The sequence below is a fragment of the Chiloscyllium plagiosum genome, chromosome 51 (assembly GCF_004010195.1).
Source record: "Chiloscyllium plagiosum isolate BGI_BamShark_2017 chromosome 51, ASM401019v2, whole genome shotgun sequence".
Classification (NCBI taxonomy): domain Eukaryota; kingdom Metazoa; phylum Chordata; class Chondrichthyes; order Orectolobiformes; family Hemiscylliidae; genus Chiloscyllium; species Chiloscyllium plagiosum.
The window spans coordinates 479,946-493,392 of record NC_057760.1 but is presented as its reverse complement, the minus strand read 5'-3'; the positions used below and the strand labels follow the sequence as shown (position 1 = coordinate 493,392).

Sequence of the window (13,447 nt, the reverse complement as noted above, 5' to 3'; positions counted from 1 at the left end):
AAACACACAGTCTCTCATGCACACTCACACACACACACCGACACTCTCTTTCTCCCTCACACGCGTACACACACAAGTCTAAATGCTGAATTTGCATTTGCAGGATTGTATTTGCAGATACATTGTATTTTTGTTCAAAAAGCATACAACCTGCAGGCAGTCAGTCCATATAACATTGGAGAAATTCCTAGTTTGGAAGTAGAACCAGTCTGGATCTAACCTCACACCTTTAATACATTTGTCTGAGCTGAGATGTCACCTTTTTAAAAAATAAAACCTTAAGTTATCTCGGGGAGGTGACTTAAAAGAAGTTCTAGGATTAATGAACCGAAACCTGCAACCCATTCTAAAAGACGAAAGACTTGTGTGAGGCTGTGCTGCCTCACAGTACCAGGGTACCAGGTTCGATTCCAGCCTTGGGCGACTGTCTGTGTGGTGTTTGCACATTCTCCTCGTGTCTGCGTGGGTTTCCTCCGGGTGCTCCAAAAATGTGCGGGCCAGGTGAATTGCCCCTGCTAAATCGCCCATAGTGTTAGGTGCATTAGATTACTTACAGTGTGGGAAACAGGCCCTTCGGCCCAACAAGTCCACACCGACCCGCCGAAGCGCAACCCACCCAGACCCATTCCCCTACGTCTAACACTGCGGGCGATTTGGCACGGCCAATTCACCTGACCTGCGCATTTTTTGGACTGGGTGGGGGAGCACCCGGAGGAAACCCACGCAGACACGGGGAGAATGTGCAAATCCACACAAGTCAGTCGGTCGCCTGTGGTGGGAATTGAACCCGGGTCTCCGGCGCTGTGAGGCAGCAGTGCTAACCGTGCCGCCCATTAGTCAGAGGGGAAAATGGGTCTGGACGGGTTACTCTTTGGCGGACCGGATGGGTCGAAGGGCCTGCTTCCACACTGTAGGGAATCTAATCTAATCAATCTAGGTTTGTTCAATGTATAATTTTAATTGCATGACACTGTGATCTTTTGCTATAAATTCTGTATCTTGGGTTATCTGATGAGGGAGCAGCACTATGAAAGCTAGTGCTTCCCAATGAACCTGTTGGACTGTGACCTGGTGATTTTCCAACTCTGCCTCAAAGCACAGGCACACAGGCGGAAGTGTGATTGACCTCACCAAGATGGCGGCCAGGACCGAGGGAGGGAGGGGCGTGTCGCCCTTCAAGCCATGACGCAGGCGCGCTTCCGGCCCCTGCGCCGTCCCCGAGGGGTGGCAGCCCCGTTATATCCGGGTCCCCGGGCCAACCTCCTTCCTTTTCCACGCCGGCGCTTCCACGCTCAACATGCCTGTGAGTGTCGGGGGAGGGAAGCCAGTAGCTGCTTCGAGCGGGCCGGAAGGTTTTGGGATAGAAATAAACGATAGGAAGGGGGGGGGGGAAGCTAATCGATGTGGGAGAAAAGTCTTTTTTTTTCCCCTTAAATGCCTTTTTTTTTAAAATCGGGAATAGAATCGCTCACTCTTCTCGGCAAAGATGGCGGCGGGTCCTTCTTCTCGTGCGAACAGCCGCGCGCGCGGCCGCCGTTGCCTCGGGAGCGCGAGGGCGAGGACCTGCGCGTCTCCCGCCTCTCCCCCCCATGTCCGTCGCTGGGGGCAACGGCCGCGCGAGGCCGGAGTTGTCGCGCGGCGATGGGGGGGGGGTGGGGTTGCTGCCTGTCCATCAAACCCAGACCAACTCACCGTCCCCATCACGTCACAACGCGGCGCGGGCCAGGAGTTGTCGCGCGGAGGTTTGGGGTTGCTGGGGGCGGTCGCCAGGGTCGCCGCCTGTCAATCAAGCCGTCACTAGGGACAACGGCGCGCGGGGTTGAAAGGACCGGGCCGCCGCCTGTCAATCAAACCCGGATTTAAAGGGACTCTGCTGCAAGGGCACCTTCTGGCGTCCTGAAGGGGGTTCCATAGGTTGCACTTGGGGACGGGGAGGGTGTTTTCGGGCACAGGGGTTGTTTGCCCTGGCTGGAGTGCCCGGAGGCTGTGCAAACAACCAGTAGCATCGCAGGACACCCATTCGGCCCAATAATTCCATGAGGAGAAAGTGAGGTCTGCAGATGCTGGAGATCAGAGCTGAAAATGTGTTGCTGGAGAAGCGCAGCAGGTCAGGCAGCATCCAGGGAACAGGAGAATCGACGTTTCGGGCATTAGCCCTTCTTCAGGAATTTCCTACAAAAGACAACAACAACCCATACAGGCAAACATAAGCACCTGTGTTTTCAAGCTAAGGGCGAAAATCCTGGAACTCCTAAAGTAAACTCTCACTGGGAACACATACTTTATGTATCACACAGACTTCTGTAATCCAAAGTGATGGGTCACCATCATCTTCTCAAGTGCAATAACTGGTACTCCAGCCAGCAACACCCATGTGCTGTGAACAAATTACAAAATGCCTTTGGCCAAAAGTTATTCCCGTAGACAATTCTGTTCAATTTGTACCACAATAGATTTAAGCATTCAGCCAATGTGGTTCAATTATATTTGAAGGCTACTTGAAAAGGAACATCATGCAGTTCAAGAGAAAAAGCAAGAGAATGATACAAAGTGGGTTGCTTATTTGAAGCAAAAACAAAACTAAATTCATAACACAACACTGACCCACAACTACAGCAAGATATCCTTACCTTGAACGTTGAACATTACGAGGGGATTCTGGCTCATGCCCGTGTTTGTCAGCAGTTGCAGATTGCTGTGATACTTGCTGCTGTGCTGGTCCTTGTTTCACAACTGAAATACTGGACTACGGAGAGAAAAGCAAAGACAAACTCTCACCTCTGACTCAAATACATAGCTTTTAACTAACACCATTTTCAGTTGTTTAACACTGATTTTCAGAGACCCCCAAAGCACGGTCTGCAAACCAGTGCTATTTCAGTACATAGTTAAAACAGGTCAAAACGCATAAAGCATGTATTTATTAGAAATCACATTAGTCAAGTCTATGACGACTTCAGTAAATATTGCAGATGTGCAATGTAAATCATTTTTTCCAAAGTCATAGCTTAAACGTGAACTGGAATTCATGGGCTTGGACTTGTTTAACACAACCAGTCTAAACAGACCAGGTGCCTTCCCACCCTGACCTGTCCTCAATGGCCTAGGATTAGTTTCTTATTCCAGGCATTGGTATTACTGCACACAGGCAGTCCCCTGGGTTGCAAATAGGTGCCATTCAGGAGTCTGTTCATAATTCGATTTGTACTCAAGTCAGAACACAATGTCGGACTACATAAAACAGGTCATTCCTATGTCAACTACACCTTGTATGAGATCGCATTCATTTGTACAAGCATTCCGAAGTCAGACATTCGTAACTGAAAACCCCCTCTAACAGGTTTCCCAGGGCACATCAATGCAACTCAGTTTGATGGACATGTGATTTTGCTTTACCAAATGGAAGACACCAATAACACAGCAGATTTTCATGATAGTCAGGGGCCGAGGTGACTAAAGTGGCCAAAGGTGCTGAAGAAGCTTAAAGGTGGATAAAACACCCATACTACATTTTCACCAATAATTCCATGCCAATCCATTGAAGGGCATCCCTCCCCCACCCGTTCTCCCCCTCTCCTCCCCCACCCAATCACTGTAACCATGCATTTCCCATGGGTGGCCCATCTAAATTGAATTCTTCTCCTTCCAAGTTGCAGCTTTAATTTTAACATCAACACCATTTGCATGAGAGTTTACCTGTCCTCTTACTTTTTTTTTCCAACCCACCCATTGAGGCATTTTGCATAAGGGCTTTGCGAGCTGTGGCACTTTATCTTTCACGGGCTCTGGGGTATTTGTAAGTCGCCTGTCCCCACATGCCTGTGGGTTTTGTGCATTGGGGCCTTTATTCACAACCTCAGCCCACTTGCCTCTGGGATTTGCTATATGGGGTCTACTTAGTTTCCTGCCCCTCGTGCAAACTGGGGCATTACATAAATCTCCTGCCCCACGTAGGAAGGTTTTGCACAAAAAGTGGAGTGTTTTGTAAAAGCTTTCTGCCCTATTGCCCAAGGCATTTGTAAACTGTGGGCAATCCATCTTTGCCCTCTGCCCCACACACAAGGAATTTAGCAAACCGAGGGTGTTTTGTTATCCACTTACTGTCCTGTGTGCATTTTTAAAAAAAAAAACATTTTCACTGGTAAATCAGTAATCTATTGCCTGTCCCTAATTGCTGCTTAAACTAGTTCAGCCACTTCAGAGGAGTCTGGAGTCATCACACGAGTCTGGAGTCACCTGTAGGGTCCAACTGCAAAGGAGCAGCAGGTTTCCTTCCATTAACGGCAAGCCTTTATGACGGTTGATGGCTGTCATAGTCACCATGACAGATTTAGATTCCAGGGAGAAAGTGAGGACTGCAGATGCTAGAGATCAGAGTCGAGAGTGCGGTGCTGGAAAAGCACAGCAGGTCAGGCAGCATTCGAGGAGCAGGAGAATCGACGTTTCGGGTATAGGCCCTTCATCAGGAATGATGAAGGGCTTATGTCCGAAACATCGATTCTCCTGCTGCTCGAATGCTGCCTGATCTGTTGTACAGATTCAGATTCCAGGTTTTACTTGTTAAATTTGAATTCCACAGCTTTCCACATGGGTGGGATTTGAGCTTGTCTTCAGATCATTAGACTGAGGCCTCTGGATTAATGGCCAAATGGCACTACCACGACTTGTCCCCTCAAGGGGTTTGCCAGTGAGAGTGTTCATTGTCAGTAGGTTGGCCACATGGATTTGCATTGTCCAGTTTTACAGTACTGACATTGTTCAGTCACAGCCTGTGACTGCACAATTCAGAACTAGTACAGTCATAATGAAATCATTTGGGATGTTCCTAGCCCATAAAAATGTGATAATGCAGTTCTATCTGCTCAGAATTATTCAAAAGCCTTGCTTCTGCTGTGTTGCGGGATGGATGGCTCAGTCTGGGCCATGATGTTCAAAAGGTACCCTTTGAATTCTGGCAAACAGCTGCTCTCCTCTCTAAAAGTAATTGTCACTATGCCCAATTAATGGCCTGGTATTGGGGGTGGGGTGGGGTGGGGCACTGACCGTGCAGAAAGTGATCTACCACAAGCCTGGCAAATGGATAATTTAAGTTTAAAATGGCAGAGATCCACATTCTTCCTCTTGCTGTGAGATGAGGGTGACCTGCTTGCATCCTTTCCTCCACCTCTGAAGCTGAGCCTGTGTTGCTCAAACCTCTCTGCCCCACAGAGTGGTTAATTGCCCAAGAAAGGACAGGCATTTGAAGCTTTTTGCTGTGGTAAAGATACTGTTACTCCAAGTAGATGTCCACTTCTGCCGTTAGAGGTGCAGGCAGGTGGAGCAGTGAGCAGTTGGCCAGCCTGTTCACTGTGAGTGTGCTGGTGCGGGAGTGGGGGTAGCAATCGAGATGAATTCTCACCCTGGTGTTTTTTTTTTGTTTGGTTTGCAAGTACTACTACTGTTATCTAAAGGTCTCTGCTGGTTGTATGGGATGGGTGTGGGACTGAAGGTCTGTAATCTCTCACTCATTTGTTTTATCTGCAGTTGGCGAAAGATCTGCTACATCCCTCTCCCGAGGAGGAGAAGAGGAAACACAAGAAGAAACGTTTGGTGCAAAGCCCCAACTCTTACTTCATGGATGTCAAATGTCCTGGTGCGTATTCCCTCCCGCACCCTCCTGTTGGGGTGGCTGTAGACCCTGTAAGGCATGTTACTGGCTCCTCTGTGTTTCATCACTAGCCAAATGGAACACCAGTGTTCCCTGTGGTCTCCTTTTCCTGCTGCTGGAATCTGCATGGCACTGGTGTCTGCTCACAGAGGTCCATGTATTGACACATCAGTCAGTACATGTGGAACCTCTGTGGCTGTGCAGCTTACTGGGAACATTGGCACGGGGCTGGTCCCGTTCGGTCTGCATTCAGGCAACAGTCTCAAATCAATGTTACTCATCTCTGATCAGCTCAAGAATGTGGCAAACATTCAAAATGTCTGTCGTGTTGCCGCTCGAACTGTGGCTGCCCTGGGGGTGTTTGATTGTCCCAGCATAGAGGGGAGCTTTTCTCCATATCAGATCCCGTGCTGGAGCTGTCCTGGGTTTGTTCCTGTAAGTAATGGGGGGACTATTCCTTTCCGCACCTAATATTTTCATTATGCGTCTGTAAATTTTATTCTTTGACGTAGATCTTTGTTAAATACTAGTTTGCTCTGTTTTGAATAGTTTGTTCCCGATTGTTATTTCTTAGGTTGCTATAAAATCACTACAGTGTTCAGCCACGCGCAGACTGTCGTGCTATGTGTCGGATGCTCCACTGTACTTTGCCAGCCCACTGGTGGAAAGGCCAGGCTAACAGAAGGTGAGTGCTGGCTGGTCTGGCGTCTGTCATTATCTCCTCCAGTGCTCATCCTGCTGTAAAGTGATTGAACAGGACCTGGGAATGGGCAAGGGACAGAAATGGCACCCATTCCCTCACCCAGTGTTATTCCCAAAGCTGTTATCTTTCTCTCAGTGGACGGTTGGTTGCTGGAAATGTTGGGGAAGCATATAATTCCTGCCAATGAACTGCCTTCACTGGAAAATTTTGAATTAAGAAGGAAACGGGCTGGAAGAACGTGGGATGGCGAAGGAGATGTAACAATAGTGATAAGAAAGAAATGATTGGATCAATTTGGATGATTGATGCTATGCTGCATTGGGACTGATTTTTAACTGCCAATTAAATTGAATTCCCATTACTGTCTGGAAATGACTAAAATGCTAAAATAGTAAGTTCAGAGAAATAGCAACTTTAAGGCGTGTAAGTGTGGAGAGTAATCCAGAAAGTGTAGCCTATTTGAAAAATTTAATTTTCACCTTCACCAGAAGGGATCTGAAGTTATTTGGCTTGAGATAAAGTTGGGGCAAGCTTTTGGTAACCGTGCTTTGGAACAGCTCAAGCGGGTGGTCTTTGTGGGGGTGACTAGACGTCTAAATTAAAACCATATAATTATCTAAAACGATATAAATGCTGAGTTGCACTGGAGCCTCGATGCTGAGTTGAAAAGTGTGGAGGAGTCAAAACATGAGGCCTACAGATCATCGAATCATTGGAACAGTTACATTACACTTGTGACTCTGTGTCCCAGTCCCAGTCTTCCCACCCTTTCCCTGTATCCTTAAGATTCTTCTCTTCAGAATGGTTACTCTTGGAGAACTGCACTCAATTGTGGTTTTCCTGCTATCAGAAAGATGTTGGTGAAACCTGAAAGGCTTTAGAGAAGATTTACAAGGATGTTGGAGGGTTTGCATTATGGGAGAGGCTGAATAGGCTAGTGTTATTTTCCCTGGAATGTCAGGGGTTGAGGGGTGACCGTAGCGAGGTTTATAAAATCATGAGGGGCATGGATAGGGTGAAGAATCAAGGCCTTTTACCCCAGGGTAAGGGGGTCCACAACTAGAGGGCATAGGTTTATGCTGAGAGGGCAAAGATTTAAAAGGGAACTAAAGGGGCAATATTTTCACGCAGAGGGTGGTGTGTGAATGGAATGAGCTGCCAGAGGACATGGTGGAGGCTGGTACAGTTACAACATTTAAAAAGCATCAGGATGGGTACATGAATAGGAACAGTTTAGAGGGATATGGGTCAAATGGGACTAGATTAATTTTGGATATCTGATCAGCATGGACAGGTTAGACCAAAGGGTCTGTTTCTGTGCTGTACATCTCTGGCTCGATAATTGTTCAATTTTCTTTTTGAATGCCGCAATTAATTCTGCCTCTACCATGTGCTCATGCAGCGCACTCTCGACCCCCCCCACCACTGCATCAAATGCTTTTCTTGTGTTTGCCTGGGTTCCTTTCATCTATAACCTTGGGCAGTTTCTCCCTTTGTCCAAACCCCTTGCTATTTTAACATTTCTGTGGCACATCCCATCTCAAACCTCTGTTCTCGAAGGAGAACATGACATGCTTGTCCGGTCTGTCCTCATCACTGGGGTTCTCAGCCTTGGAACTGTACTCGTCAATCTTTCCCTGCACGCTCGCGCTCTCTCCAAAGCTTACACTCCCTTGTGAAAGATGGGTGCTGAGAGAGGTACACAGCTGATGCCCAGCCCCATATACAGGTTCACTTTAATGTCTGGCCTATTGTGCTCCCTCCCAATGTTTATGAAGCCCAGGAATTCTCATCGCCACACCACCGCCTCCAGTTATTTCTTTCCCACCACCAAGAATCACCAATGGAGATTCACCCAGAGAGTGGGGTGAATGCTTTCAGAGGGAGTAATTGAGGCAAGTGTTAGAATAAAAGGGAATCTGGATAAATACAGAAGGAAGAATGATAGTGAGAGTGGGCTGTGCCAATGTTGAATCAGACTCAAAAAAAAAAAAACGTGGCTCTGGAAAAGCACAGCCAGACAGGCAGCATCTGAGGAGCAGGAGAGTCGACGTTTCAAGCATATAAGCTCTTCATTCCTCACTTTCTCCTGATCTTTGATCAGGTCTGGTAGCAGGATGCTGATGTGGAGTGAGAGTGCCGAGCCAGACCAAAGCAGACCCAGATGCTGTATGTGAAGTGTAAACACCACCCTGTGCAACCTGACTCCAAAAGAGAAAATGCTGGAAAATCTCAGCAGGTCTGGCAGCATCTGTAAGGAGAGAAGAGCTGACGTTTCGAGTCAGCTGACCCTTTGTCAAAGCTGACTGTTCTCTAAGGCAGCTTGTCCGTCTTACAGTTTTGTGTTTTCTCTCTCGCTCCCTTCTGCAGGCTGTTCCTTCAGAAGAAAGCAGCACTAAAATGAAAGTTGGCATCTCTGGAAGGGTGAGACTACCTGCACCGCTGAGCATCAGGATGCTGGCTAAGGGATACTGATTCACTTCCCTGAGATCTGATTGGTAGGAGGAAAGAAATGTAGCTGGAGGTGGGGGGGGAGGGGGAAGGCTGTCATCGCTGTCCCATAGCCTTACCCATCTGATTTATGTCAACCTTTTTGGACCTTCTGGTGGTATTGGGTTATTTGTTAAGAATTGTCAAATAAAATGTTGTAACATCTTTAGGTAGTTTTGTATTTTTTTAAAAAATGGCTTGTTTACGACGTCTCGTTCTCCACGGTGAGTTTGTACGGTCGATTGTAGGAGCGCCTATGACTTCTTTTGATGCCGGAGTGGGAAGGCTATGTAACAAAAACAGAATTGCTGGAGAAACCCGGGCATCTGCGGAGAGAAGGCAGAGCTGACGTTTCAAATTCAGTGACCCGCCTTCAGACGTTCTGTCCGTGCTCTCCCAACCCTACCTCTGTCAAGTGTTCATGTGCAAATGAACATCCTCAACCTGAATGTCAGCTGGTGTTCCAATAGCAGCATTGACTTTCCTGCTCTGGTTTTTGAATCTCACTGTTATCAACACCAGCATGGGATTGTGACTGTCACTCCCTGGTGCCTGTTCTGAAGGGCTACTGTCCTGTTGGGAGGTGCCTGTTGTCTTTCAGATGAATGATGAAACTGACACCTGTTCCTGTGCTGTAGGTCGTAAACCATGTGTGCACTTTTGTCTTAACAAAGTTCCCAGGTAATGTTAAGCAGCTTTCACGTGCTCAGGTGCTAACAGCAGCTGGAGTAGTCGTAAATTCTAGCCTGCTCGAGCACAGACCTTGACATCAAATGCTGTGTCTCATTGTGCTGTTAATTGGCCAAATGGGAACGTGCACCTGGAATGAGAACTCCTGTGATGGAAGCAAAAACAAGCCAGAGAGCTACACCTGAGGGAATGGAAGGCATCAACATAATGTATGCTTACTCCTTGGGATACTGTGGGGAGAACGCTGGTGTCTTTAACAGGGAATCAGGCAGCTGATCTGTAATTTAAAAACTAAAAGAACTGCGGATGCTGTAAATCAAAAACAAATTGCTGGAAAAGCTCAGCAGGTCTGGCAGCATCTGTGGAGAGGAATCAGTTGACTTCTCTGGTCAAGTGACCTACCTCTGAGGAAGCGTTACTTGACGTCAAGTAACATGTCAGATTTCTTTCCTGAGGTACTGCCAGACCTGCTGACTTGTAATGCTGCACTAAACCTGGTAGTGGTACCTGAAATACTCAGGCCGGTATCCTGTCACCAGGTCACCCTTTATTTACACGTGGAGAGCAGTTGACTCTGACCCAGTTCTCAGAGTGAACAGAGCCTCTGGCACTCCTTTTTATTTTTTTCTTTTCTTTTTTTCCCCCCCTCACACTACTGCCTAACTGCAGTAGTGCTTATTTTTTCCCCAGCACCCATGTGTGTGAGAGGCAGTGTACGAATCTTTATTCAAATATCCACCACCAGGAAGAAAGGAAACACCCGAGTGGCCAGTGACAAGCCGTGCCCTTCACACCAAAGGGCAATGCTGGGTGATCAAACAGTGAAGGGGAGGGCAGGGATCAAATCAGAGTTGGAGGGGGAAAGGCACTCCCTGTTTATCTTTTTTTTCCTTTTTTCTTTTTTTTTCTCTTTATATTAACCCCCACACTACCGCCTAACTGCGGTAGTGCTTAATTTTCCCCAGCACCCATGGTGTGTGCAGGTGTGAGACACTGAGACACAAGGTGCACGAATCTTTATTCAATTCCCACCACTAGGAAGATAGGAAAACACCCGAGTAACCAGTGACCAGCAGTGCCCTTCACATCAAAGGGCAGTGCTGTGTGATCAAACAGTGAAGGGGAGGGCAGGGATCAAATCAAAATAGAGTTGGAGGGGGAAAGGCACTCCCTGTTTATATGTCAGCCAGGGCTCCTTGATTGGAACAGGTTAACAGTCTCAACCAAGGAACTTGTATTCTAAGAGGTGTCCTTGTTACAATCAATTCAGTACCCAATTTCCTGGCTGTGGTGTACGCTTGATGCAGTTGCGGCCTGCATTTATGTAAAGCCTTCAATATATTTAAAACCTCCTTGGCACCTCGGGAGTGTTGTCCAATAGGATTTTGTCCAGGGGTACAATTGACATAGATCAGCTGAGGTAGCATAGACTTCGACATCAAACCCTCTGTGTCATCGTGCTGATAATTGGTCAAATGGGCATGTGCACCTGTAATGAGAATGTTAGTGTCTTGGCTGGGGCGGAGCTAGTGAGAGAGAGAGAGAAACCAGAGGTTTATGGAAGGTGTTTGAGGCCCCAGGTATTGAAGGCACAACAGCCAATGGTGGAGCTTGGGGAATCAGCAGGGGAGGGGAGATATGCCAGAAAAGTTAGTGGGTCACAGAGCTAGGAGTGAGGCAGTAGGGAGTGGGATTTTAAAATGAGGATGAATAATAGTGCTGAAAATGTCCAGCTGACCTTCCAGACTAGAAATGGAGTTAATGTTTCAGGTTAATACAATTTGTGCTAATTGTGAACAACTCCCTTTTAACGATGAGAGATCCTACAAAGTGTCCTGATCCCTGTTTTAATGGAGTGCTGCTCCTTCATCAGGTGGTTGCGGAGTATAAGATTGTAAGACACAATTTATAGCAAAAGTTTATAGTGTGATGCAACTGAAATGATAAATTGAAAAAGACTTGGATTGTTTATCAAGTCTCTCATCTTTTAAAATGACCATGTTGGTTTCAGCAATTCTAGTCTCTTCCTATCGGAAAGATGTTGTGGAAATTAAAAGGGTTCAGAAAAGATTTACAAGGATGTTGCCAGGGTTGGAGGATTTGAGCTACAGGGAGGGATTGAACAGGCTGGGGCTGTTTTTCCCTGGAGCATTGGAGGCTGAGGGGTGATCTTATAGAGGTTTACAAAATTGAGGGGCATGGATAGGGTAAATAGGCAAAGTCTTTTCCCTGGGGTCAGGGAGTCCACAACTAGAGGGGCATAGGTTTAGAGTGAGAGGGGAAAGATATAAAAAAGACCTAAGGGGCAACTTTTTCACACAGAGGGTGGTACGTATATGGAATGAGCTGCCAGAGGATGTGGTAGAGGCTGGTACAATTGCAACATTTAAGAGGCATTTGAATGGGTATATGAATAGGAAGGGTTTGGAGGGATATGGGCCTGGTGCTGGCAGGTGGGACTACATTGGGTTGGGATATCTGGGTCAGCATGGACGGGTTGGACTGAAGGGTCTGTTTCCGTGCTGTCCATCTCGATAACTGAGTTCTTTCATCTGTAAATCCCAGAACTTTTTAAAAAGTTACATTCTCAAGTGAACTTTAGCAATATAGGAAGTTGCAGAATATAGGAAGTTAGGTAGAAGGTCAAAGAGCGGAACCTCAAAGGTAATAATCTCTGGATTACTCCCGGTGCCACGTGCTAGTGAGAACCGGGCTAAGAAGACCGGACAGATAAATCAATGACTGAGGAGATTGTGCAGTGGGCAAGGCCAAGGATTCCGGTTTTTGGGTCATTGAAAACTCTTCTGGGTGGAAAGAACCTGTTTAAAAGAGACTAGTTTCATCTGGACTGGAAGGGGACCAATATCTGGACTGGAAGGGGACCAATATCGGGGTGGAAGGGGAATTGGCTAGTTCTGTTCAGGAGCCTTTAAACTAGTTGGGGAGGGGAGGGCGGCAGTGGAGTGGTCGGGAGTTCCTAAGTAGTAGTCAGAATAACAAGATGGGTGGTGGTGCTGAATGTCAAAATAGCAAGCTGATGAGAGAAGGTGGGCCATAGCAAGTCAGAGAATGAGGTAACTCTGAAGAATTAAACTATCTTTATTTCAGTGCAAGGTGTATTACAGGTAAGGCAGATGAACGTGGGGCATGTAAGGGAACATGGGACTGGGACATCATAGCTATTACAGAAACATTAGCTGAAGGAGGAACAGGTCTGGAATCTTGATGGTCTGGGATTTAGATGCTATAGGAAGGACCAGAAAGGAAGGCAAGAGAGGAGGGGGAGTGGCATTTTTGGTTTAAGGAAAACATTACAGGGTGATGGGGAAAGATATAAAAGGGACCTGAGGGGCAACTTTTTCATGCAGAGGGTTGTATGTGTATGGAACAAGCTGCCAGAGGAAGTGGTGGAGGTTGGTACAATTGCAACATTTAAAAGGCATCTGGATGGGGACATGAATGGGAAGGGTTTAGAGGGACATGGGCCAAGTGCTGGCAAATGGCACTAGATTAGGTTAGGAAATCTGGTTGGCATGGATGAGTTGGACTGAAGAGGTCTGTTTCTGTGCTGTACATCTCTGACTCTAATGTTAAAGTACCTTTTCGAGATGGCTCTCTTTAGCCTCTCTCGATTTGTCCCAGAGATTGTACTCTGTGGCAGTCTAGAATATAAAACTCTTACAGACTAGTTTAAATTATTATCTTAATGCCATTGATAAATAAGTGTTACACAGACACTGACAAGCCAAGCTTGAGCTAAGGTTCTAAAACCAGTAGCAGAACCAGCTCTTACCCCTCAGACCTCTCTCAGCTACTCCCCTTTAGTGCTGCAAACAAGCTGTCTTTGTACAGAATTTAGTATTAAAATTGCAGAAGTGCCACATGTCCTTAATTAGATGATCTGCAATAAAATGTCA

The 13,447-nt window shown here is 46.8% G+C and overlaps 1 protein-coding gene across 1 annotated transcript; it reads left to right on the top strand.

Moving 5' to 3' along the window:
• The first annotated feature begins 1,199 nt into the window (after positions 1 to 1,199).
• LOC122544699 (40S ribosomal protein S27) lies at positions 1,200 to 9,005 on the top strand. The gene is made up of 4 exons (XM_043683982.1): positions 1,200 to 1,303; positions 5,524 to 5,632; positions 6,222 to 6,332; positions 8,721 to 9,005. Exons 1-4 carry the CDS (start codon positions 1,298 to 1,300, stop codon positions 8,747 to 8,749), a joined length of 255 nt encoding a protein of 84 aa, XP_043539917.1. The 5' UTR covers positions 1,200 to 1,297; the 3' UTR covers positions 8,750 to 9,005.
• The last annotated feature ends 4,442 nt before the right edge of the window (positions 9,006 to 13,447 follow it).